Below are 21,914 nucleotides of genomic sequence, written 5' to 3'. Positions count from 1 at the left end.
CAGAGGCAGCTGCTGTGAAATTTCTTTAGCATTTCCTGGCCAGGCAAGGTTGCTCATGCCTGTAATCCCAACACTCTGGGCAGCCGAGGCAGGCAGATCACTTGAGTTTGGGAGTTTGAGACCATCATGGCCAACATGGTGAAACCCTGTCTCTGCTAAAAATACAAAAAAAAAAAAAAAAAAAAAAAATCATGTGCGTGGTGGCACATGCCTGTAGTCCCAGCTACTCAGGAGGCAGGAGATTCACCTGAACCCGGGAGGCAGAGGTTCCAGTGAGCTGAGATCGTGCAACTGCACTCCAGCCTGGGTGACAAAGCAAGACTCCCGTCTCAAAAAAAAAAAAAAAAAGACAAAAGAAATTTCTTAAGCATTTCCAGAAGGACTGTGTGTGCGTGCTGGCTCTTCCTCTGTTTTCCCTCCTTTTTTTCACATAAACAGCAGCCCCTCATGTGCCCCTCGGCCCCTGGGGATGTGGCTCATGCTGGGAAGGCACTTCCCCGGACCTATGCTTCCGGCCCGGCGGGCTGCCCCATTCTCGGCCGTAGTTTTGCAGGCGCAAGTTTGTCTTTCCACGCACATTCGAGTGTTTGTGGCACAAATTCCTAGAAGAGTTGGGGTCAGAGGTTGCATGTGTGGGTGACGTTCTGGCGTTGGAGGGTGCAAGTAATGTGGAAAGGGCATCTCTGTGCTGAAATTTGCTTTCCCTAAGGAGGCAGGAAGGAGGGCTTAGCGGCTTCCCGGAGGTTAAAGGACATTTGTGTTTGCTTTCTCGGGCCTGGTCTCGCTGCCCTCGTCCTGTTTGGGCCGGCCTCAGTCTGTTGTGTCGAGCATCTCACCCTCCTGCGAGTCAGGTCCTGACGGGCTGCTCACCCTCCGCCCACGGCCCTCCTCTGTATCTGACTTGGCAGCTGGGGTGGGGCTGGGCTTCCACCTTTGATCCCGGCTGGTCTTTTGCTGTGATGGATGACTGATGACAATGACAGGGACAGGGCTGCACTGGGAGGGAAGGTGGCAGGGCCAGAGAAGTGCAGGTCTCCTCAGGTGGCGCTAGTCCAGCGCGGGGCCTCGCGGCCTCCTCTTCTCTTGCCAGTGTCCTGGAGAAGAAGAGGCGGCTCCTGGAGAAGCTGCAGGAGCAGCTGGCGCAGCTGAGTGTGCAGGCCACGGACAAGGAGGAGAACAAGCAGGTGGCCCTGGGCACGTCCAAGCTCAACTACCTGGACCCCAGGATCAGCATTGCCTGGTGCGTGTGCCTGGGGTCTCAGTTCCCACCTGTGGCCTATGGGGGGCCTGGGTTTTCCAGGAGGCCTCTGTTCAGTCCCAGCACTGCCCCTGTCCTGTGTCCCCTGGGGTCAGCACAGGCCCTCCCTGTGACAGGGACCCATGATGCTGAGTCCTGTGTCATCAGCTCTCCCTGCCCTGAACGTTCGGATGGACAGGGTGAAGTGGGGGTGCTGACAGTGGCCTGGGACTCGGAGGCATCAGGAGGGCCTGTGGAGCTCAGCCTGCCCACAGGGAGTGGGAGGTGGCTGAGCGCCCTGCTCGGTGGACACCTGGGCCACAGCAGGTTGTCTTTGACACCTCGCTGATGCTCCAGGGTGGCGGCATGCGTGGGGTGGGGTTGGCCTAGAGGAGCAGGTCCCAGCTACACCAGGCGGCTCTGGTGTCTCTGCTGCATGGAGGATGCTCGCCCTTGCCGAGCACCCTGACCTGGCCTTCAAGGTGGGTGAGTTGCCTGCTTGCCTGGGCTGACGCTGCCTCCCGCAGGTGCAAGCGGTTCAGGGTGCCAGTGGAGAAGATCTACAGCAAAACACAGCGGGAGAGGTTCGCCTGGGCTCTCGCCATGGCAGGAGAAGACTTTGAATTCTAACGACGAGCCGTGTTGAAACTTCTTTTGTATGTGTGTGTGTTTTTTTCACTATTAAAGCAGTACTGGGGAATTTTGTACAATAAAATGTGTGCAAGTGCTTGTACATCACTAGAAAAAGTCCCCAGGCCAGCCGGGCACGGTGGCTCACACCTGTAATCTCAGCACTTTGGGAGGCTGAGGCAGGCGGATCACAAGGTCAGGAGATCGAGACCATCCTGGCTAACACGGTGAAACCCCATCTCTACTAAAAATACAAAAAACTTAGCCGGGCGTGGTGGCAGGCGCCTGTAGTCCCAGCTACTCAGGAGGCTGAGGCAGGAGAATGGCGTGAACTCGGGAGGCAGAGCTTGCAGTGAGCCGAGATCGTGCCCCTGCACTCCAGCCTGGGCGACAGAGTTGAGACTGTCTCAAAAAAAAAAAAAAAAAAAAAAGAAAGAAAGAAAAAGTCCCTAGGCCAGGCACAGTGGCTCATACCTGTGATCTTGGCATTTTAGAGGCCTGAGGCTGGAGGATCGCTTGAGCAGACATTGAGGGTGCAGTGAGCTGTGATTGTGCCCCTGCACTCCAGCCTGGGCAACAGAGCAAGACCCCATCTCAAAGAGAAAGAAAAGTCCCTGACGCCTGCCGTGTCCTTTGAAGCCTCTACCCCGAGCATGGAGTCTGCTGGGCTGTCACATCCAATCAGCGTCCCAGCCTGGACCCCCGGTTCCCGCTCGACAGGGGAGGAGAAACACCTTCGTGTGCTCTGAGGCTGAGGACTTTGGGTGAGGATTCCACATTTGCACACACGCCACCCTCTCAGCGGGGCCCGGACTCTTCACCAAGTTCTTTAGCGCCTGGAATTCAGCAAGGGCACAGTTGCTGCCTGGTCACTAAGCCCAGCGGCCCCCGTTCAGTTCTCGTCACCTCCACACTCTCCACACGTAGCTCTCAGCTCTTACGATGGCCTTCTGCCTGAGCTTCCCAACCCTGTATCCTCCCAGAGCTGCCTGTCGGCTGCCCTCTGCCACGCGGGACCCTCCGCCGCCCTCTCTGCCACGCGGGACCCTCCGCCGCCCTCTCCTCTGCCATGCGGGACCCTCCGCCGCCCTCTCCTCTGCCACGCGGGACCCTCCGCCGCCCTCTCCTCTGCCACGCGGGACCCTCCGCCGCCCTCTCCTCTGCCACGCGGGACCCTCCGCCGCCCTGTCCTCTGCCACGCGGGACCCTCCGCCGCCCTGTCCTCTGCCACGCGGGACCCTCCGCCGCCCTCTCCTCTGCCACGCGGGACCCTCCGCCACCCTCTCTGCCACGCGGGACCCTCCGCCGCCCTCTCCTCTGCCACGCGGGACCCTCTGCCGCCCTCTCCTCTGCCACGCGGGACCCTCTGCCGCCCTCTCCTCTGCCACGCTGGACCCTCTGCCACCCTCTCCTCTGCCACGCGGGACCCTCTGCCGCCCTCTTCTCTGCCACGCGGGACCCTCTGCCGCCCTCTCCTCTGCCGCCCTCTTCTCTTCCACGTGGGATCCTCTGCCATCTGCTCCGCGCTTTGCTTTCGGGGCTGCCTCTGTGGCTGTCTCCCTCACGCCGGGGCTCCCGCCAAACCCATGAGGCAGCCCCTGTGTAAGGCTCCTGGTCAGCCAAGAGGACCCCAGCGCCCTGGAGGCTGCACCCCCATCCCTCCTGCTGTGGGGCCCTTGGTGCTCCAGGCCCGAGTCTCTCACACCGCGGCTCACCCGCTGCCCCAAGGGGCTCAGGCAGCAGGTCCAGCTCCTCCCGGGGCCTGCGACAGAACAGTTCCAGCAGGGGGCTCTCACGTCCCCACCTGCTCCCAGAGAGGTGCTTCTGTGCCCAGACATGGAACAGCTCCACAGAAAATGAGGGCACTGGCCGAGCAGGCCCAGACTCCAGAAAGGAAACCACTGAGGGTGCAGGCCCGACCCACGTCACCTCGGAGTCTGTCCTCGCGGAGACGGTGACGGGCCCTTCCCTCACTGTACAGATGAGGACACACAAGGAGCTGACTTCATGCCTGGACATTAAGCCCAGGAATTCCCAGCCTAGAGCTGGCTCTCTAGGTTGCGGGGTCTGGTCCCAGTCCAGAAACATCTCCCAAGCCACAGCTCAGGACACAGCAGGGTGGGGGGCGAGGGGGCGAGTGGGAGCTCCAGGGAGAGGCCCCTAAGGCTGTTCCCCATCATCAGAACTTGCAGGCCAGTGGCCTCTAAAGGTACTCATTAGAGGGCTGTGGACCTCACTTGCCCAAAACCCCGGGCCTGCTCAGCGCATCCTTCTGAGACGTGAGGCTGTGACCACCTGCTGCCTCAGCGTCCCCTTCTCACCCCGAACAACCTGCCTTTAACCCAACTCTCTCCAGACTGACAACGATCCCTGTAGACTGTCAGAGCCTCGTTTGGATAGTCACAGACTACCTGGATAAAAGATAAAACATGGCCGGGCGCGGTGGCTCACGCCTGTAATTCCAGCACTTTGGGAGGCCGAGGCGAGCGGATCACCTGAGGTCAGGAGTTCAAGACCAGCCTGGCCAACATGGTGAATCCCTGTCTCTACTCAAAATACAAAAATTAGCCAGGCATGGTGGCAGGCACCTGTAGTCCCAGCTGCTCAGGAGGCTGAGGCAAGAGAATCACTTGAACCTGGGAGGCGGAGGTTGCAGTGAGCTGAGATTATGGCATTATCCTCCAGCCTGGGCGACGAGTGAAACTCCATCTCAAGAAAAAAAAAAAAAAAAAAAGATAAAACATGCAGAGTAGAAACCCCAGGTGGAGAGATACCTGTCCCACCCAGAGAAAAGCTGGGTGGTGCCATCGACGGGCAAAAGTAGTGGAAAAGCCAGCTGCGTGTGCTGGCGCGAGATGCGTTTCCATGATGGAGGATGCCACGCACTCAGCCTCTCCTGTTACCCTGTGGCCTGCGAGCCCTCTCTTAAGTGCACCAAGAGCAGCAAGGGACTTAGAGCAACTTCATTCACTGCTGCCCAGGCGGAAAAGGGCGCACAGGCCCTGCAGCTGGAACTGGGTAACAGGCCGGGTGGAGACTCACACTGGATCCCACTCAGCCATGATCACAAGAACAGAGCGACTGCTGCTCGGGTCTCACGGGCGACTGACAGCAACCGGGAGCCCCAAAGCCTTCCCGACACCCCCTGTTCCATCCACGAACAGGCACGCCCACCATTGTTTGAGTTTTTACATGTCTTTGAGTAATGCTCCATCTCCCTGATACCCCCCCGTTCCATCCACGAATGGGCACGCCCGCCGTTGTTTGCATGTCTGAGTAATGCTCCAGCTCCGCAACATCCCCTGCTCCATCCACGAACAGGCACCCACCATTGTTTGAGTTTTTACATGCTGACACCCCCTGCTCCATCCATGAATGGGCAGACCCGCCATCGTTTGAGTTTTTACATGTTTGTGAGTAATGTTCCATCTCAACAGTCTGGGCAACATAATGAGACCCTGTCTCTCCCAAAACAAGCAAACAAAAGCCCCCAAAATTACTGGGCATGGTGGTGCACGCCTGTAATCTCAAGCTACCCGTGGGGCTGAGGTTGGAGGATGAGCCCGGGAGGTTGAGGCTGCAGTGAGCTGTGATTGTACCATGGCCCTCCAGCATGGGTGACCCTGGCTTAGGAAAATTTGTAATAATACCATCCCATGTCTCAGTTTACATGTAGAAATCTTACACATCTTTCCTAAATATCATCTAAGTCAGTCCCAGGTGTGTTATGTCCTCTGAGTCTATTCTAAATGGTTTCTTTTGGATCTTTTTTTCCTTTTCTGTCAGATGCTTTAGGTACTGATTTTCTCCTCTCTGCCTGGCTGGAACATCCGTCTGCATCGGACAGGCTTCCTTCTGCACCTGTGACCTCACAAGGGCTCTCCTTGGGGATGCAGGACCAGAGCAGCCCTGAGCAACCGAGCACAGCCAAGGAACAGGCCCCAGGGAGGCCAGGACCCAGGTCCTCACGCCTGCGGCCACAGAAGCACCGTGTCCCTGCAGCTGTGAGCCACCAGGCGTCTGGGTGGGTGGTTACTCAGCACGTGCCAGTAGAGAAACTGGGTCCCAGAGTTGGGGTTGCTGTGGACTGGATACTTGTCCCCCACCTCCAGTTCACATGTTAAAGTCCTCACCCCCAGCAAGACAGTGTTGCAGGTGGGGCCTTTGGGAGGGGAGCAGGTTGAGAGAAGATCCTGGGGGACCCTCACGATGAGATGAGCGCCCTCATGGGAAGAGACACCGGAGCCTCCTCTCCAGGAGCACACACGGGGACAGCCACATGAGCAAGAGGCTGCTGTCCGTAAGCTGGGGGTGGTCCCTCAACAGGAACTGGGTCTGTGGCACCTGGAGGCTGGACTCCCAGCCTGCAGAGCTGGGAGAAAGAAATGTCTGCTGTGAAGCCAGTCGGTCTGTGGAATTTTGACACAGCAGCCTCGTCTAAGACAGGTGCCGGCAGAGCCACCTCGTCTAAGACAGGTGTTGGCAGAGCCACCTCGTCTAAGACAGGTGCCGGCAGAGCCACCTCGTCTAAGACAGGTGCCGGCAGAGCCACCTCGTGTAAGACAGCTGTTGGCAGAAGCAACACCTAAGACGCAGTGCACTGACTGTGAGTGCAGTCTGGGGCTGGAGGCCAGAAACACGGGGAGGAGGCTATTAGCAGAGGAAACCATGATTAGGTAGTAGTGAAAAATTTGGGTGGAAAAAAATTGCCTTTGGGCAGGTGCTGTGGCCCGTGCCTCTAATCCCAGCACTTTGGAAGGCCAAGGTGGGTGGATCACCTGAGGTCAAGAGTTCAAGACCAGCCTGGCCAACATGGCAAAACCCTGTCTCTACTAAAACTACAAAAATTAGCCAGGCGTGGTGGCGGGCACCTGTAATCCCAGCTGCTCAGGAGGCTGAGACAGGAGAATCACTTGAACCCGGGAGGCAGAGGCTGCAGTAAGCCGAGATCGCACCACTGCACTCCAGCCTGAGAAACAGAACCAGACTCTGTCTCAAAAAAAAAAAAAAAAAAAAAATTGCCTTCAGTAACTTGGAAATTAGAAAATGGACCCAGCTAAGCAGAGCTCCAGACAGAGTGGGAAAAATGTCAGCGGAACGCTCCTCATGGCACTGGTGAGGCCTGCGAGCGTGAAATGTGTGAAAGGAGGGATCGTCTAGTCTGCAGGCGGAATCTGGAGGACACAGAGCCGGGGCCTGAACTGGCTTGGGAAACAAAACCATCTCACATCTTGTCTCTGCAGTCAGCAAAGCATTTTCTTTTAAAAGTTGTTTTAAATTTACTTTTATTTTTTAGAGACAAGATCTCCCTATATTGCTCAAGGGATCCTCCTGCCTCAGCATCCTGATCATTTGGGACTGTAGGGTGTATCACCACTGCCTGCAAAGAATTCAAGTAGTAAGTGGCCTCAGGATAAAGATAAAATCAAGGTTGTGGCCATATCCATTGTCAAGGCCCCAGAAAGGTTTACTATGTTGGGGCTGGGTGTGGTGGCTCACACCTGTAATCCCCGCCCTTTGGGAGGCTGAGGTGGGAGGCCAGGAGTTCAAGGCTGTTGTGAACTGATTGCACCACTGCACTCTAGCCTGAGTAACAGAGCAAGAGCCTGTCTCTAAAAAAAAAAGAAAAAAATATGCTGGAAGATAGTATATAGTACCAATCCTCTCAGCTAGACAAAAGTGTTTCTAAGACCCTAAAGGATGTTTTCCCACAACATGCTAACACATCATATGAAACAGAGAAAACACTGACAAATGTTTAAGTGTATTTTTTGTCTAGTGGAGAATATAATCTAAGAAACCCACAAGATTTTGTTTGTTTGTTTTTTTGAGATGGAGTCTCGCTCTTCTGCCAGGCTAGAGGGCAGTGGCGCGATCTCGGCTCACTGCAACCTCTGCCTCCTGGGTTCAAGTGATTCTCCTGCCTCAGCCTCCTGAGTAGCGGGGACTACAGGTGCGTACCACCACACCCAGCTAAATTTTGTCATTTTATCAGGGACGGGGTTTCACCTTGTTGGCCAGGATGGTCTCAATCTCTTGACCTCGTGAGCCGCCCACCTTGGCCTCACAGAGTGCGGGATACAGGCGTGAGCCACCGCGCCCGGCCCGAAACCCACCAGATTTTTAAGGGCATTGTGTCAGTTTAAATGAACAGAGATGGAAACAGCTGAAAATGAAGCCTTTGGGTTCCCTCCTTCTACAGGCAGTAAGCAGCTAAGAAAGCTGCTTAGCCTCAAATACAGGCTATCGGACATCTAAAAACACAGAGGAGAGAGACGAAGGGCAGAGCCAAAATCTGAGGGAAAAAAAAAAGGATAATAATGTCACTTCCAGGGAAAATGAGGCCCTAAAAAAGACACAGACTCTGCCCCCTTAATGAGGTCCCGTGGCAACATGCTGTTGACTGAGTCACAAAAGTACTACAGACTGGGGTCTGCAGTGGACGAGCCCCCACCTCTCTTTTTCAAACGAGAGAGTTACTGTGCTTATCCTGGGCCTGTCTCAAAATCCTGTGCTGGGGCAGAGGCAGGTAATTTTTTCTTTAGTTTATAGCCTCAAGAGGCATCTCACACACATCTGGACCAGAGGAGAATCATGAGCTGATGGCCTCTGAGCTGAGACAGCAGCAGGAAGAGACCTCTGGGTGGCTTGAGTGGGGGGTGGCGAGCACATTTCACTTGTGGAAGGAAAGTAAGTCACTGTGGCTCCAGAGTGGACCGTGGGAAATATCGGACGGTCCCAGGACACGCGGCTCTCTCTGCCCAGCCCTGGGGCTCCGTTGTCACGTGGGGATGCCCCTCACCACTTTTTTTCTATGAAACCCCATTTACAAGATTCCACTTCTTCCTTTTTTTTTTTTTTTTTTTAGACGGAGTCTTGCTTTGTCACCAGGCTGGAGTGCAGTGGTGTGATCTTGGCTCACTGCAACCTCCGCCTCCCGGGTTCCAGCGATTCTCCTGCCTCAGCCTCCTGAGTAGTGGGGACTACAGACACGCACCATCACACCCAGCTAATTTTTGTATTTTTTAGTAGAGGCGGGGTTTCACCATATTGGACAGGCTGGTCTCGAACTCCTGACCTCGTGATCCACCTGCCTCAGCCTCCCAAAGTGCTGGGATTACAGCACAGTGGCCAGCCCCTTCTTCCTCTTTCTTGGTTTGCTCCCTTGATTTGGAGCTCCTCCTTTAGTAGGCTCCTGAAAACATGTATTTTGAAAATGAATTTTTAAAAGTAAGAGTTTGCATATCTGAAAATGTTGTCATACTGTCACACTTGACTGACCACTTGGGTAGGTATAAAGTTCTAGGTTGCAAATTATTTTCACTTGTAATTTTCGAAGCATTGTTCTGTCGTTTTCTAACTTCCAATCTGCCCTTGGGAAGGGATTTATTCCTCAGCCTGTGTGTGTGATCTGCGCTCTCAGATCGTCTCTATGTCCTGGACTGTCTGATGTTTCACGTCATGCCTGGATGTAGGTCGTTCCTTCCATCTTTGTGCGAGATATCAGTAGGTGCTTTTACTCTGGAGATTCATGTTTCTCGGTTCTGGGGGAAAATTATTTCTCTAATAACTTCCTTCCCACCATTTTCTGTTTTTGTTTTCCCCTCCTTGGAATTCCTGTTAGTCTTAATCTTTCTATCCTGTCACCCACCTTCTTGTCTTTTCATTCTTTCAAACAGATTTTCTCCACTTTCCACCTTCTTGCTAATTTAATTTTGCCCATTACATTTCCATCTCTAAGACATTTTTATTATTTTTTAATTTTTTTCGAGGTGGAGTCTCACTGAGCCTGAGTGACACCCAGGCTGGGAGTCAGCGGTGTGATCTTGGCTCAGTGCAGCCTCCGCCTCTCAGGTTGAGTGACGCCCAGGCTGGAGTTGGTGGCACGATCTTGGCTCACTGCAACCTCTGCCTCCCAGGTTGAGTGAAGTCCAGGCTGGAGTGCGGTGGCGCAATCTCGGCTCACTGCAGCGTCCGCCTTCCAGGTTCAAGCGATTCTCGTGCCTCAACCTCCCAAGTAGCTGGGATTACAGGCGCAGACCACCACACTTGGCTAATTTTTGTATTATTAATAGAGATGGAGTTTTGTCATGTTGGCCAGGCTGGTCTCGAACTCCTGACTTCAAGTGATCCGCCCGTCTCTGCCTCCCGAAGTGTTGGGATTACAGGGGTGAGCGACCACGCCTGGCCCATCATTATTTTTGAGTTTCCTTTTTAAAACAATGTTCTGGGCTTCACATGGCACCTGAGCTTGCCTTTCCTCCCCCTGGTTGACTCACGCCTCCCTCCTGTCTGTCTTCATGTGTGTGACTCTGGGTCACGGATTTTCCTCCTAATCTTTATGTGTGTTTGCGTGTATGACAGTCTCAGTCTGTCACGCAGGCTGGAGAGCAGTGGCGCAATCTTGGCTCACTGCAACCTCCGCCTCCCAGGTTCAAACCATTCTCCTGTCTCAGCCTCCCGAGTAGCTGAGATTACAGGCATGCACCACCACAACTGGCTGATTTTTGTATTTTTAGTAGAGACGGGGTTTCACCATGTTGGCCAGGCTGGTCTCAAACCCCTGACCTCAGGTGATCCACCCACCACGGCCTCCCAAAGTGCTGGGATTACAGGCATGAGCCACTGCACCCAGTCCTAAGCTTTACCTGTCAACCGGCAATTCTATACAGCTTACTGTGGTTAGGGACATATTTAGTTTTGTTTCCACCATCTTAATTTGCCCAGTTTGTTTCTGATTTTTTTTCTTTTTTGAGAGAGGGTCTCACTCTTTTGCCCAGGCTGGAGTGTAGTGGTGTGACTACAGCTCACTGCAGTCTCGAGCTCCCGGGCTCAGGTGATCCTCCCACCTCAGCCTCCTAGGTGGCTGGAACTATAGGCTTACTTACTGTATTTTTTGTAGAGACAGGTTCTCCCCATGTTGCCCAGGCTGGTTTCGAACTCCTGGGCTTAAGCGATCCACCCACCTTGGCCTCCAAAGTGCTGGGATTACAGGTGTGAGCCACAGCACTCAGGCCCAGCCTGATTTTTTTTCTTATTTTTTAATTGACAGAAGTTTGTGTTCAGTTCATTTATTTATTTTATGGGCTCTCACTGTGTTGTCCAGTCTGGAGTGCAGCGGCACAATCACAGCTCACTGCTGCCTCAAACTCCTGGTCTGAGGATCCAAGCCGAGATCCTCCTGCCTCAGTCTCCCAAGCAGCTGGGACTACATTTTAAATCACAGTGTTTTATTCTTTTTATTGGATTAGAGATGTATAGACTGGTTACACTCTTTTAGTAATTAACATTAAATTACACTATGCACATTTAACTTATCAAAGTCAAATTAAACACTATCTTACACCCTCTTCCCAACAACCGGAGGGTCTTAGAACATTTCTGTCCCTTCTAATTTACATGCTATTGTTGTCTAGTATTTTAGTTGACACTATTCTTTTATATATACATATGTATTCATATTTATAATTTTATTTGCTTGCCATTCCATCTTATATCTAAGACCATCACTCGGCTCATTTTCCTTTATTTATTTATTTTTTTAAGATGGAGTTTTGCTCTTTTTGCCCAGGCTGGAGTGCAATGGCGTGATCTCGGCTCACTGCATCTTCTGCCTCCCAGGTTCAAGGGATTCTCCTGCCTCAGCTGCCCGAGTAGCTGGGATTACAGATGTGGGCCACCATGCCCAGCTAATTTTGTATTTTTAGTAGAAATGGGGTTTTGCCATGTTGGCCAGGGTGGTCTCAAACTCCTGACCTCAGGTGATCCACTGCCTCAGCCTCCCAAAGTGCTGGAATTACAGGCGTGAGCCACCATGCCCAGCCCTATGTTGCCTAGGCTGGTCTTGAACTCCTAGGCTCAAGTGATCCTCCCCCTTAGGCCTCCCAAAGTGTTGGGATTATAGGCATGAACCACTGCACCTGGCCTGTTTTTCATTTCCAAAAGTTCTTTAAGGAGTCCTGCCTATTCACGCATGACAGTATGTACCCTACAGCTTTCTCATCACTGACTGCGCGACTTCTTTGAACACCTCACACATAACTATCCTCTCACCTGTATGATGACAGTTTCAGGATCTGCGTTTCTTTGTGGCTGACAGCGGCTGCCTGCTGTTTCTGTTGGCCCTCAGTCAGCTGACTCTCCTTGTGTGCTTGGGGATCTTTGCAAGCTGAATGCCTGACTTAACGAGCAGGGATGAGGCTAAGCCAGGTAAGCTTCCTTCAGGGAGCAGGTGCTTTGACCGCTACTGGTACCTGAGGATCTTGGCTCAGCATGGGAGACACAGGCTCATCTTCCCACCTCACCACCGGCCCAGGGGTCAGGAGCTTAATTAACGGTGGGGCCATCAAATCCATTCTGAGAGCACCCCTGCCCCTACAGGCTGCACAACCCTAAGCTCATGCATTTTAACAAAATCGGTGCCAAGAGCCCTCAAAGCAACTGTCTTGGAAGCGGCAGCCAGCTCAGGACCCAGAATTCTTCCCAATTAGTCCTTACCTGGGCAGAGAACTGCAGGAGGTGGTCACAAGCCACACCCAGACCAGGATGGGCGAATCCTGCCACTGCACCCCAGGGCTCACGGCCAGTAGGCAGCTCACATTTCCCTGTCATCCCAAGAAACTCAAAGCCCACCTCGCTTAATTCATGATGACAGAGCTTTACTATACGCCCCCAAAAACGCTCCCCAAAGAGACACTTCTACTTTTCTATCTAGAACATAACATTTTAAAAAATGAAAATATTTTACAGGAAATAACATTTGTACATACTCATAACAGTCTCAAAGAGAAAACGATTCCTCTACCCACAGAACGCTTCTGAGATCACATGTGTGTAAGCCTTTCCCTCCACACCAACCAGCTCTCCAACTCTCTCTCAGACACCAACGCGATGTCCTACAATTTAACTCGATTCTGTCACCAATTGCCCGGAGCTAGTGCAGAACCCACAGGGTAAGGGGTCAGTCCCACAAGACCACCCCCACTTCAGATGCCAAGTGCAGACGGTGGGCCCCGGGGACCCCACGACCCCCTTCTCAGGTTCCATAATTTTTTTTTTTTGAGATGGGTCTCTCTGTCGCCCAGGCTTAAAGTACAGTGCCCAGATCTCCGCTCACTGCAACCTCCGCCTCCCAGGTTCAAGTGATTCTCCTGCCCCAGGCTCCCAAGTAGCTGAGATTACAGGCGCACGCCACCACGCCCAATTAATTTTTTGTATTTTTAGTCGAGATGGGGGTTTTGCCATGTTGGCCAGGATGGTCTTGATCTCTTGACCGTGTGATCCGCCCGCCTCGGCCTCCCAAAGTGCTAGGATTACAGGCGGGAGCCACCGCACCCGGCCAAGTTCCATAATTTTCTAAGCACACAGAAGTCGGGACCATATGAATCGGCTGTGAAAAGGCGTTGAAATACATGGATGAACCACCGACCCGCAAGGTACGGGGGAGGACGCGAGGCTTCCATGCCCTGTCTGGGCGCCCCCTTCCTAACTGCCCCCCCACCCCGCCTTCACCAACCCGAAGCCCGAGGCCCTCATCTCATGCAGGGTTTTGATGGAGGCCTGGTTGCGGAGGAATGACCGATTCAATCACCGGCCACTGCCCCGCAGCAGCTGACCGTGGGAGGCGGGGAGTCTCGGAGACGGGCGGCCGGCCCGGGACAGACCCCTGAGACCTCCCCGCCTCTGGGAATCGCCTCCCGCGGGCGGCGCTCGCCTTCCCCGAGCCCTGCCTCTCCTGAGTGCTCCCAAGCCAAGGCGGATGCAGGCCTGGCGAGGCTTTCGCAGCCCGAGAACCAGGCGCGCAGCCGGCTGTTACTTCCTCACCGCGCACGGGGCGGACAGGAGCCTCCCCCGGCCTCGGCCTCGCGCCCACCAGGCCGCCCGCATCTCTTCCGCCGCAGCCCCGGCTCACTCGGCGCCATGCACCCGCCGGTGCTGGATGAGGTGGAAGCTCAGGCGGAAGGCGCGGCCGCACTCGGTGCAGCGGAACGGCTTCTCGCCCGTGTGGAGCCGCTGGTGCCGGAAGAAGCCCGACAGCGCCCGGAACGCGCGCCCGCAGTGGCCGCACTGGTGGGGCTTCTCCCCGCTGTGGATGCGGCGGTGCTCGCGGAGGAAGGAGCTGCGGCTGAAGGCGCGGCCGCAGTCCTGGCAGGCGAAGGGCCGCTCCCCCGTGTGCACGCGCTGGTGCTGGAGGAGGTTGGAGCTCTGGCTGAAGGCCTGGCCGCACTCCCGGCACTCGTACGGGTTCTCCCCGTGGTGGGTCCGCCGGTGCCGGACCACGTTCGAGCTGTGCAGGAAGCGCTTCCCGCACTCGCCGCACGCGTACAGCCTCTCCCCGGTGTGGGTGCGGCGGTGCTTGGCGGCGTCCGACCTCTGGCCGAAGGCCTTGCCGCAGTCGGCGCACGCGTAGGGCTTCTCGCCCGTGTGCACGCGCTGGTGCCGGAGGAGGTTGAAGCTCTGGCCGAAGGCCTTGCCGCAGTCGGCGCACGCGTAGGGCCTCTCCCCGCTGTGCGCCCGCTGGTGCCGGACCACGTGCGAGCTGTGGATGAAGGCCTTCCCGCAGTCGCTGCACTCGTACGGTTTCTCCCCCGAGTGGATGCTCCGGTGCTTTGCCGCGTCCGAGGAGCACTTGAAGCTGCGGCCACAGGCGCTGCACGGGAAAGGCCGCCCCTTCCAGCTGCCCCCGCCCTCTGCCCCGGGGCCTGCGTTCGGAGGGACGTCTGACTCGCGGCCACTCTGTCCTCCAGTTTTCTCAGAAATGACCGGGCCTCGAGGGGAACCTCCGGGCCTCTCTCTGGCTTCCTCGTTTTCACAAAGGCCAAGAGACCCCAACGCCCGGGGAGGCCCCCCTCTGTGGCCCTCTCCCTCGGGAGCGCCTGCCTCTGCAGCAGGCTCCGTGCTCTGAGCTGCCTGCACCTCGGCTGACCGGCTGCCACTCGGGGCCTGCGCCAGGAAAGCAGCCTTCACAGCTGAAAAAGAGGCCAGACAGGAACGATTTAGATGTAAGAGAACGTGAGTCGAGGGTGGCTCTGGCAATCGTGGTGACGACAGAGTGACAGTGATGGTGACGTCAGTGTGCCACAGACACCTTTGATTTTCCCATTCAGTTCCCGCCTAGTTTTTTTTAGTTTTTTCTCCTCTCCACCTTCTTAACCCCCATGGTTATGAGGTAGACGAGAATCCTGCACTGCCACTCCAGAAACGGGGATGGGGACCGGGTGTGGGGACTCACACCTGTATCTCCGCACTGTCGGAGGCTGAGGCAGGAGGACCACTTGAGACTTGGAGTTCAAGACCAGCCTGGCCAACATAGTGAGATCCTGTCTCTTAAAAAATAGAATTTTAAAAATATACAAACAGAAACGAGGCTAAACGGAGCTAGAAACAGGGCTAAACCTCTAGCCTCGGCCCACCCAGTCCTGGGAGGGGAGGGGACAGAAACGCAGGCTCTGGGCACTGCCTTACTCTGCGGGACAGCTGGGAAAGCAAAGGAGGCTGGAGACAGCTGGCAGCAAGCCAGGACGGGAGCGAGGCAGATGCAGCAGGAAGCCCGGGGACAGTGGCACCCAACAGAGCCCACGGCCCAGCTCTGCCTTCTGTCTGTCCTTCCTTCCTTTCTTTCTTGTGAGCCAGGGTCTTGCTCTATCACCCAGGCTGGAGTGCAGTGGTACCATCATGGCTCACTGCAGCCTCAGGGCTCAAGGGATCCTCCCTCCGCCTCCCAAGTAGGTGGCGCACCTCCAGGTGAGCACCACCACACCAGGCTATTTTAAAAATTTTTTGTAGAGACAGTGTTGTCAATGTGTTGCCCAGGCTGGTCTTGAACTCCTGGGCTCAACCCTCCTCCCACCTGAGCCTCCTAAAGTGCTGGGATTACAGGTGTGAGCCACCACACCCAGCCATGGCCCCAGCTCATTCCTTTTACCTTGGACTCCCTGAGACAACGCGGACTCCTTAAAACTGCCCCCAAACACCAAACTCTAAGGGCTTCTGTTACGTGCAAACAGGAGCGTCCTCACTCAGACAGAAATCTGGACCAAGAGGCCAGTCGCGGTGGCTCACGCCTGTAATCCCAGCACTTTGGGAGGCTGAGGTAGGCAGATCACGAGGTCAAGAGATCAAGATTAGGTGAAACCCTATCTCTAATAAAAATACAAAAATTAGCTGGGTGTGGTGGCGCACACCTGTAGTCCCAGCTACTTGAGAGGCTGAGGCAGAAGAATCACTTGAATCCAGGAGGTGGAGATTGCAGTGAGCTGGCGCCACTGCACTCCAGCCTGGCGACAGAGCAAGACTTTGTCTTAAAAAAAAAAAAAAAAGAAAGAAAAGAAAAGAAAAGAAATCCGGAACAAGAGCTGGAAGCAGCAACCCACGTCCCATGTGGGCTGGGCAGCGGCGGCGCTGGCCAGGCTGAGCAACCCCATCCAGGCTGCGTTATCAATGGCCCTTGTCTGGCAGTCAAGCCACTGGTTAGATTTGGTTCCACTGGCTCACAGGGACAGACCATGTGGCCATTTAGAAAAAAGGCTTAAGGGGTAGGGGTGAAACCCTGGGACATGAGAAAGCTGGCAACTGAGCTTGGCCTGCATAGGAGGCAGGAGGGCTCAGCCAGGAGGGGCAGCAGGAGGAGGGGGGCCGCCAAGGCCAGCACAGCAACTGAGGGGGACTTCTCAGTCTGCAGGCAGTCCGCTGTGGCAGCAGAGGAGAAGCGGCTGAGTCCCGGCTGCACCTCTCAAGAATGCGGAGGGCGCAGATAAGACGGAAGCTCCTGTGGAGGTGGGGGTGGGGCAGGGATGTTCCGGGGCAGATGAGAGCAGGCTGCTGTCAACAGTCCCCACCTCTCTCTGCCCTTGCAGACCCTTGACACTGAGCAGCCAGGGGGCGGGAGACGCTCGGGGTGGCGCGCGGAACAGAAGCCCCTTGCAGAGGCCCAGCCCTGCTCTTGTGGCTTGCAGACTTGGAAGTTCAAGAACCGACTCAAAGGTATTGCTTATGAGGAAAAAGAACCAAGACTGTGGTGAGAAGGGGCCACATACATGGTGGAGCTCTACTGGATCCAGCCTGCAGGCCCTGAGGACGCCTCTCCGATGGAGGCAATCCCAGACCCCACAGCAGGGCCTGCACTGCCCACGCCATCTCCCGGGCTGTTGCTGTGACACACTCTCAGGGTGGCCCCAAAACATAAAGCAGTGTTCTCATGGGGGCGACTTTGTCCTGAGGGCACATTTGACAATGTGTGGAGATGTTTTGGATTGTCACAACTGGGAGGGGGCCCTACTGACACCAAGTGGGCAGAGGCGAGGGTGCTGCCCAACGTCCTACAACACACAGCATGGCCCCTCAACAAAGACTCATCCATTCCAAAACAGCCACGGTGCCAAGGTTGAGAAGCACTGAGAGAGAGACCTTCCCAGAGGCAGAGCCTGGGGCTGCCAGACTTTCTAACCAAAAGCTCTCAGTTCACTGGCAAAGACAGTCATCAAGCAGATGCCCAAGAGATCTGATGGGCCTGCGTTTACCTCCCTCCCTCACCCTGCGCCCAAGGACACAGTATATGCTCTGCGTCAGTGACTGAGACATGGTGTTTTTCCTGTATTCCTGTTCAATTCCTGCCCTGGAACTCTGGGCCCCACTGTGGACATGTCCCCTCACCTGCAAGGGACTCCATCAGGGTACTGCTCTCTTTAGCACCTGTGGGCTCTCCTCCTGGCTCCATCTTGCAGAACACCAGCAGTTGGAACAATTTCTGCTTAGGTAAAAGAAAAGGAAAATAAATCACAGCCAGGGCTAGGTACAGGGCCCAGGGGCAGTGAGGTCAGAATGCCTTCAGAGGAAACTGTCAGAACAGGCCCTGTGGGAGCTGCATCACCCAGCTGGGCCCACTCCTGTCACTAGCAATCAAGGTCCTGGCTCAACAGACACTCCCAGAAGCGGGTGTTCTGTTCTGTGGGATGCCCAGGAACTCTGGTCCAGGCTCTGCGGGTCCCCCTCCACCCAGGGCTGACGCAGAGCACAGGTGGGCGTGGCCACAGCTTCCTAGCTCCATGCTGAGCAAGCCCGCACCCTCCAGCAGTCTTCAAATGTCTAGAGAAATTCCCATGGGTTTTAAAATTTTCTTGGTAGTTATAAGGATTTGAATATAAAAATGTTAAACCAGAAAAAAAGAACAACTTATTTGAATGGTAAAGTTTTGGAATGAGGAATGATTTTTCTAAGCCTGACATCAGATGTCTGACAAATTCAACTACATAAAAAAATTTAATGTAAAAAAACAAAAACCAAAAAGGGAGGAATACGTGCAATGCAAAGATTCATCCCTATCTGATAAAGACCTCTATATATTAATGAGAAAGGAAGGAAAATTGGCAAAGATCATGAATAGGTAACTCACAAAGAAGAAAAACCAGCAGGCAATACATTTTTTTAGGTCTCACCTCAAGTGCAATTAAGAAATGTAATTTGGCTGGGTGCTGTGGCTCACAGTTGTAATCCTAGCACTTCAAAAGGCTCAGGATGGAGGACTGACTGAGTACAAGAGTTCCTGACCAGCCTGGGCAACATAGTGAGACCCCGTCTCTACAAAAAATCAAAAAATTAGCCAGGTGTGATGGTGGGCGTCTGTAGTCCCAGCTAACTAGGGAGGCTGAGGTGGGAGGATTGCCTGAGCCCAGGAGGTCTAGGCTGGGGTGAACCGAGATTTCGCCACTGCACTCCAGCTGGGGGTTGGAGTGAGACCCTGTCTAAAAAAAATAAGTAAATAAAGTGATTAATCAGTAAATTTAATTTAAGCCGCCTGTAATCCCGCCTGCCAGGGAGGCTGAGCGGGAGGATCGCTTGAGCCCAGGAGTAGGAGGCCAGCCTGGGAAACATAGCGAGACCCCGCCTCTTTTACAAAAAGGTAATTTAAAGTGCAATTTTTTAGTCTGGAAGCAGATTTTTGCAAGTACCTTACCGGCAAGAATTAGGGAACAGGCCCCCCTGTTCACAGCTGGGAAGAAGCTCGATGAGCTGGGCCGGTGGGAAATTTGACAACTTACAAAGGCCTGAAGACGCGCAGCGGGGACTCAGCTCGCAGGAAGCCCCGCACGTGTCGGACCCCGGGTACGCACCTGCAGGGCCGCCTCCCCCACGCCGCGCCCGAGAGCGGCTGGGGCCTGCACTGCAAGGAGAGGGCGGGACGCGCGGGCCACGGGGGCGGTGACCGCCCCGTTCTCTCGGCCGCGCCCTCAGCCCTCCCGAATCGACACCCCAGCAAGAGAAGCCGAGGCCTCAGCGTCCAGAGCAGCTGGACTGCACCCGCTACGGTCCCCGCCCCGTCGCGCGCCGGAAACGCCACAGTCTCCACCCCTGGCCCGCCCCCTCGGCACTTCCGGCGACGCTCTGGGCAGCGGGAGGACAGTGCGCTCGGCGGCGGGAGAGCGGGACGGCCCAGCCGCGGCGCCTTCAGCTCATCGGTTGCCCGCAGGCGCCGGCCGAGTCCTTCCTGCCGGGCAGGAAGCCCTGCCTCGTGGGGGGCAAGGTCGAGCCGTTGGCGCGCCGGGATCTGGCTCGAGCCAACTGAGGACCGGGTACCCGCAGGACGTGTCAGGAGGTGTCGAAGGCCCGCTGTGGGGAGGCCACGCGCGTTCCCGTCCGTTCCCCGCGGCGCCCCGCGCTTGTCCCGGGTCCCGCTCGGCTCACGGGACCCTCCAGGCCCCCGGGGCTGTGGCAGCACGCGGGTCCCGAGCGTGGGCTTCCTTGGGGCCGAGAGCTTGGAGCGCCCCAGGCGCTGCCCCCCGCCTCCCTGCAGGACGCCGCCCTCGCGTCTCCGCTGCAGAGAAGCCCTTGCTGCCCGCCTCTCGCGTGCTCTGGGCTCTTTCTCACCAGGGACCGAGCTCTCATTCGTTCAGCCTTCCCCGGGCAAGATGCACCTCCTGTCCAAGTCTCTCGCCCTTCCGCCTGCCGCAGACCGAAGGTCACGCATCTCCAGCTGGAATGCTGCGAAAGTGACGCTTTTCATCATGGGTGCAAAGTGTACAGCTGCAATGTGGACTTGTTCCCTCTTACAACGAGTAGACAGACCCTCTCTGGGGAGAAAAGAAAGGCTGAAGAACCGATTCCCATGAGAGAACCCTAAGAAGACAGCAACAGGGGGCCAGACGCGCCCCTGGAACTGGACCCTGGACTGGGGCGGGAGGGCCACAGCCTTGGGAGCCCAGGTCCCTGCCCGCGCCTCCGACAGTCCCGCGCCGCCGCCACCGGGCATCTGCCTCTGGGCCTCCACATCTCGTGCCTGGAACCGCGTTCATTGCGCACTGCACCAGTAAACACCTGAACACTCCCACCACATGCTGCACGTTTATTTGTAACAAATTAGAAGCTGTTGTAAAAGATAAAAATTAAAACACTTAGACTGGGTGGGCGAGAGGCTCATGAATGTAATCCCAGCACTTTGGGAGGCCAAGGCAGGAGGATTGTTTGAGTCCAGGAGTTTCAGACCAGCCTGAGCAACATAGTTAGACCCGTGTCGACTAAAAATTTTTTTTTAAAATTAGCCGGGCGTGGTGGCCGGCGCCTGTGATACCAGCTACTTGGGAGGCTGAGGCGGGGGGACCACTTGAGCTCGGGAGGCGGAGGCTGCAGTGAGCCGAGATTGGCACTGCACTCCAGCCTGGGTGACAGAGATTCTGTCGCAAAACAAAAACAACAACAACAACACACACCACACACACACACATCTAAAAGAGATGATGTAGAAGTACAAATAACCGTTTCCCTCTGCATCCCAGTGGAACGTCGTGGGTCTTCTGAAGACCCTCTCTTGCCCTGCAGGCTCCGGTACTCCAAGCACGCGAGTCTGCGCAGGAGGCGCTTCGCTCTCCGGAGCTCCCTACTGCCTCCTAGACACAGTCCCGGCTCCTTACTCCGGGCGGAGGCTCTTCCAGACGGGTCCCGACTGCCTCTGTATGCCCACTGCTGCCGTGCCAGAAGCCACTGCCCTCTCCTCGCCCCCTTTCCAAATGTGCCCTGCCTCAGGCCCGTGTCATGCTGTTCCCTGTGCCGCTTTCGCCCGTCCCCTCACTCCCCGCCACCAGAACCGGGAAGGCGGTGCCCCCTTTCCAGGCCCATCTTCCGGCACTGAACCTCTAGGAGTCCGCAGCCTCCTCCGCCCGGGCCTCTCCCGTCCGGCTCAGACCGCAGGGCCAGCAGCCCCGCCCACACGGAAGCCCCGCCCATCAGACAGACCCCGCCCCTCCTGCCTCGGCCCCGCCCTCGCCTTGGCCCCGCCTCCTCGCTGGCAGCCGGCAGGCGCAGTCGGGGTCGTGGGACCCAGGAGGGGCCTCCAGCAGGTGCCTTGGCGAAGATCCTGGACTGCGTCACAGCCCAGGGTAGCCGTCCCGCGGCCCGGCTTTGGAGCTTCCCACGGACACCCGGGGCTCTGCCTCCTCCGAAATCACCCCTCACCGCTTCCCTCCTGCTCTCCCACAATGGGAGGCCACACGCTGGGGCCCCTGAGAAACAGAATCGAAAACACAAGGCAGGACTCCAGGGACATGGGGGTGGGGGAGTGAACCCAAGCAACTCAGGACGCCCGCGAATAGCTCAGATCCTGCGAAGAGCCCGCGCCCTGGAATTCTGTTTGCTAAAGGGGTCCTCACGGTGTAGGGTGAGACAGAGAACCTCTGGGCAGTTGCAGGTGGTAAATGTCCATGATAAAGGGCAAGTTCACAGTCTAGAAAATTCTGGATTTCTTGATCCAAAAGTAGCCGAGTCCAGGCCGGAGAGGTGGCTCACGCCTGTAATCCCAGTACTCTGGGAGGCCAAGACAGGAGGATCACTCGAGGTCAGGAGTTCGAGACCAGCCTGGCCAACATAGTGAAACCCCGTCTCCACCAAAAAATAAATTACAAAAAATTAGCCAGGCATGGTGGTGCTTGCCTTAGTCCCAGCTACTCGGGAGGCTGGGGCAGGAGAATTGCTTGAATCCAGGAGGCGGAGGTTGCAGTAAGATTTCGCCACTGCACTCCACAGTGAGACTCCGTCTCAAAAAAAAAAAAAAAAAAAGAAA

At 55.8% G+C, this 21,914-nt stretch overlaps 2 protein-coding genes across 19 annotated transcripts in view; one reads left to right on the top strand and one right to left on the bottom strand.

The window, feature by feature from the left end:
* The window catches only part of TOP1MT (DNA topoisomerase I mitochondrial), a 69,163-nt gene extending 48,900 nt beyond the window's left edge, over positions 1-20,263 (top strand). For 7 of the 18 annotated variants that reach the window (XM_016958953.4, XM_063816068.1, XM_063816069.1 and 4 more), the window contains 2 exons: positions 1,091-1,240; positions 1,765-1,952. In XM_016958953.4, coding sequence (XP_016814442.2) covers positions 1,091-1,240; positions 1,765-1,867 — 253 coding nt within the window. In that variant the 3' untranslated portion in view covers positions 1,868-1,952. 18 annotated transcript variants of the gene reach the window in all.
* ZNF696 (zinc finger protein 696) lies at positions 2,362-19,796 on the bottom strand. Its single transcript, XM_054657072.2, has 3 exons — positions 19,730-19,796; positions 17,519-17,612; positions 2,362-14,835 (listed from the first exon to the last, which is right to left on the bottom strand). Exons 1-3 carry the CDS (start codon positions 19,745-19,747, stop codon positions 13,775-13,777), a joined length of 1,173 nt encoding a protein of 390 aa, XP_054513047.2. The 5' UTR covers positions 19,748-19,796; the 3' UTR covers positions 2,362-13,774.
* Positions 20,264-21,914: the final 1,651 nt, after the last annotated feature.

This window comes from Pan troglodytes, chromosome 7, assembly GCF_028858775.2.
Source record: "Pan troglodytes isolate AG18354 chromosome 7, NHGRI_mPanTro3-v2.0_pri, whole genome shotgun sequence".
Taxonomy (NCBI): Eukaryota; Metazoa; Chordata; class Mammalia; order Primates; family Hominidae; genus Pan; species Pan troglodytes.
This window is presented reverse-complemented; position numbering and strand designations above follow the sequence as displayed.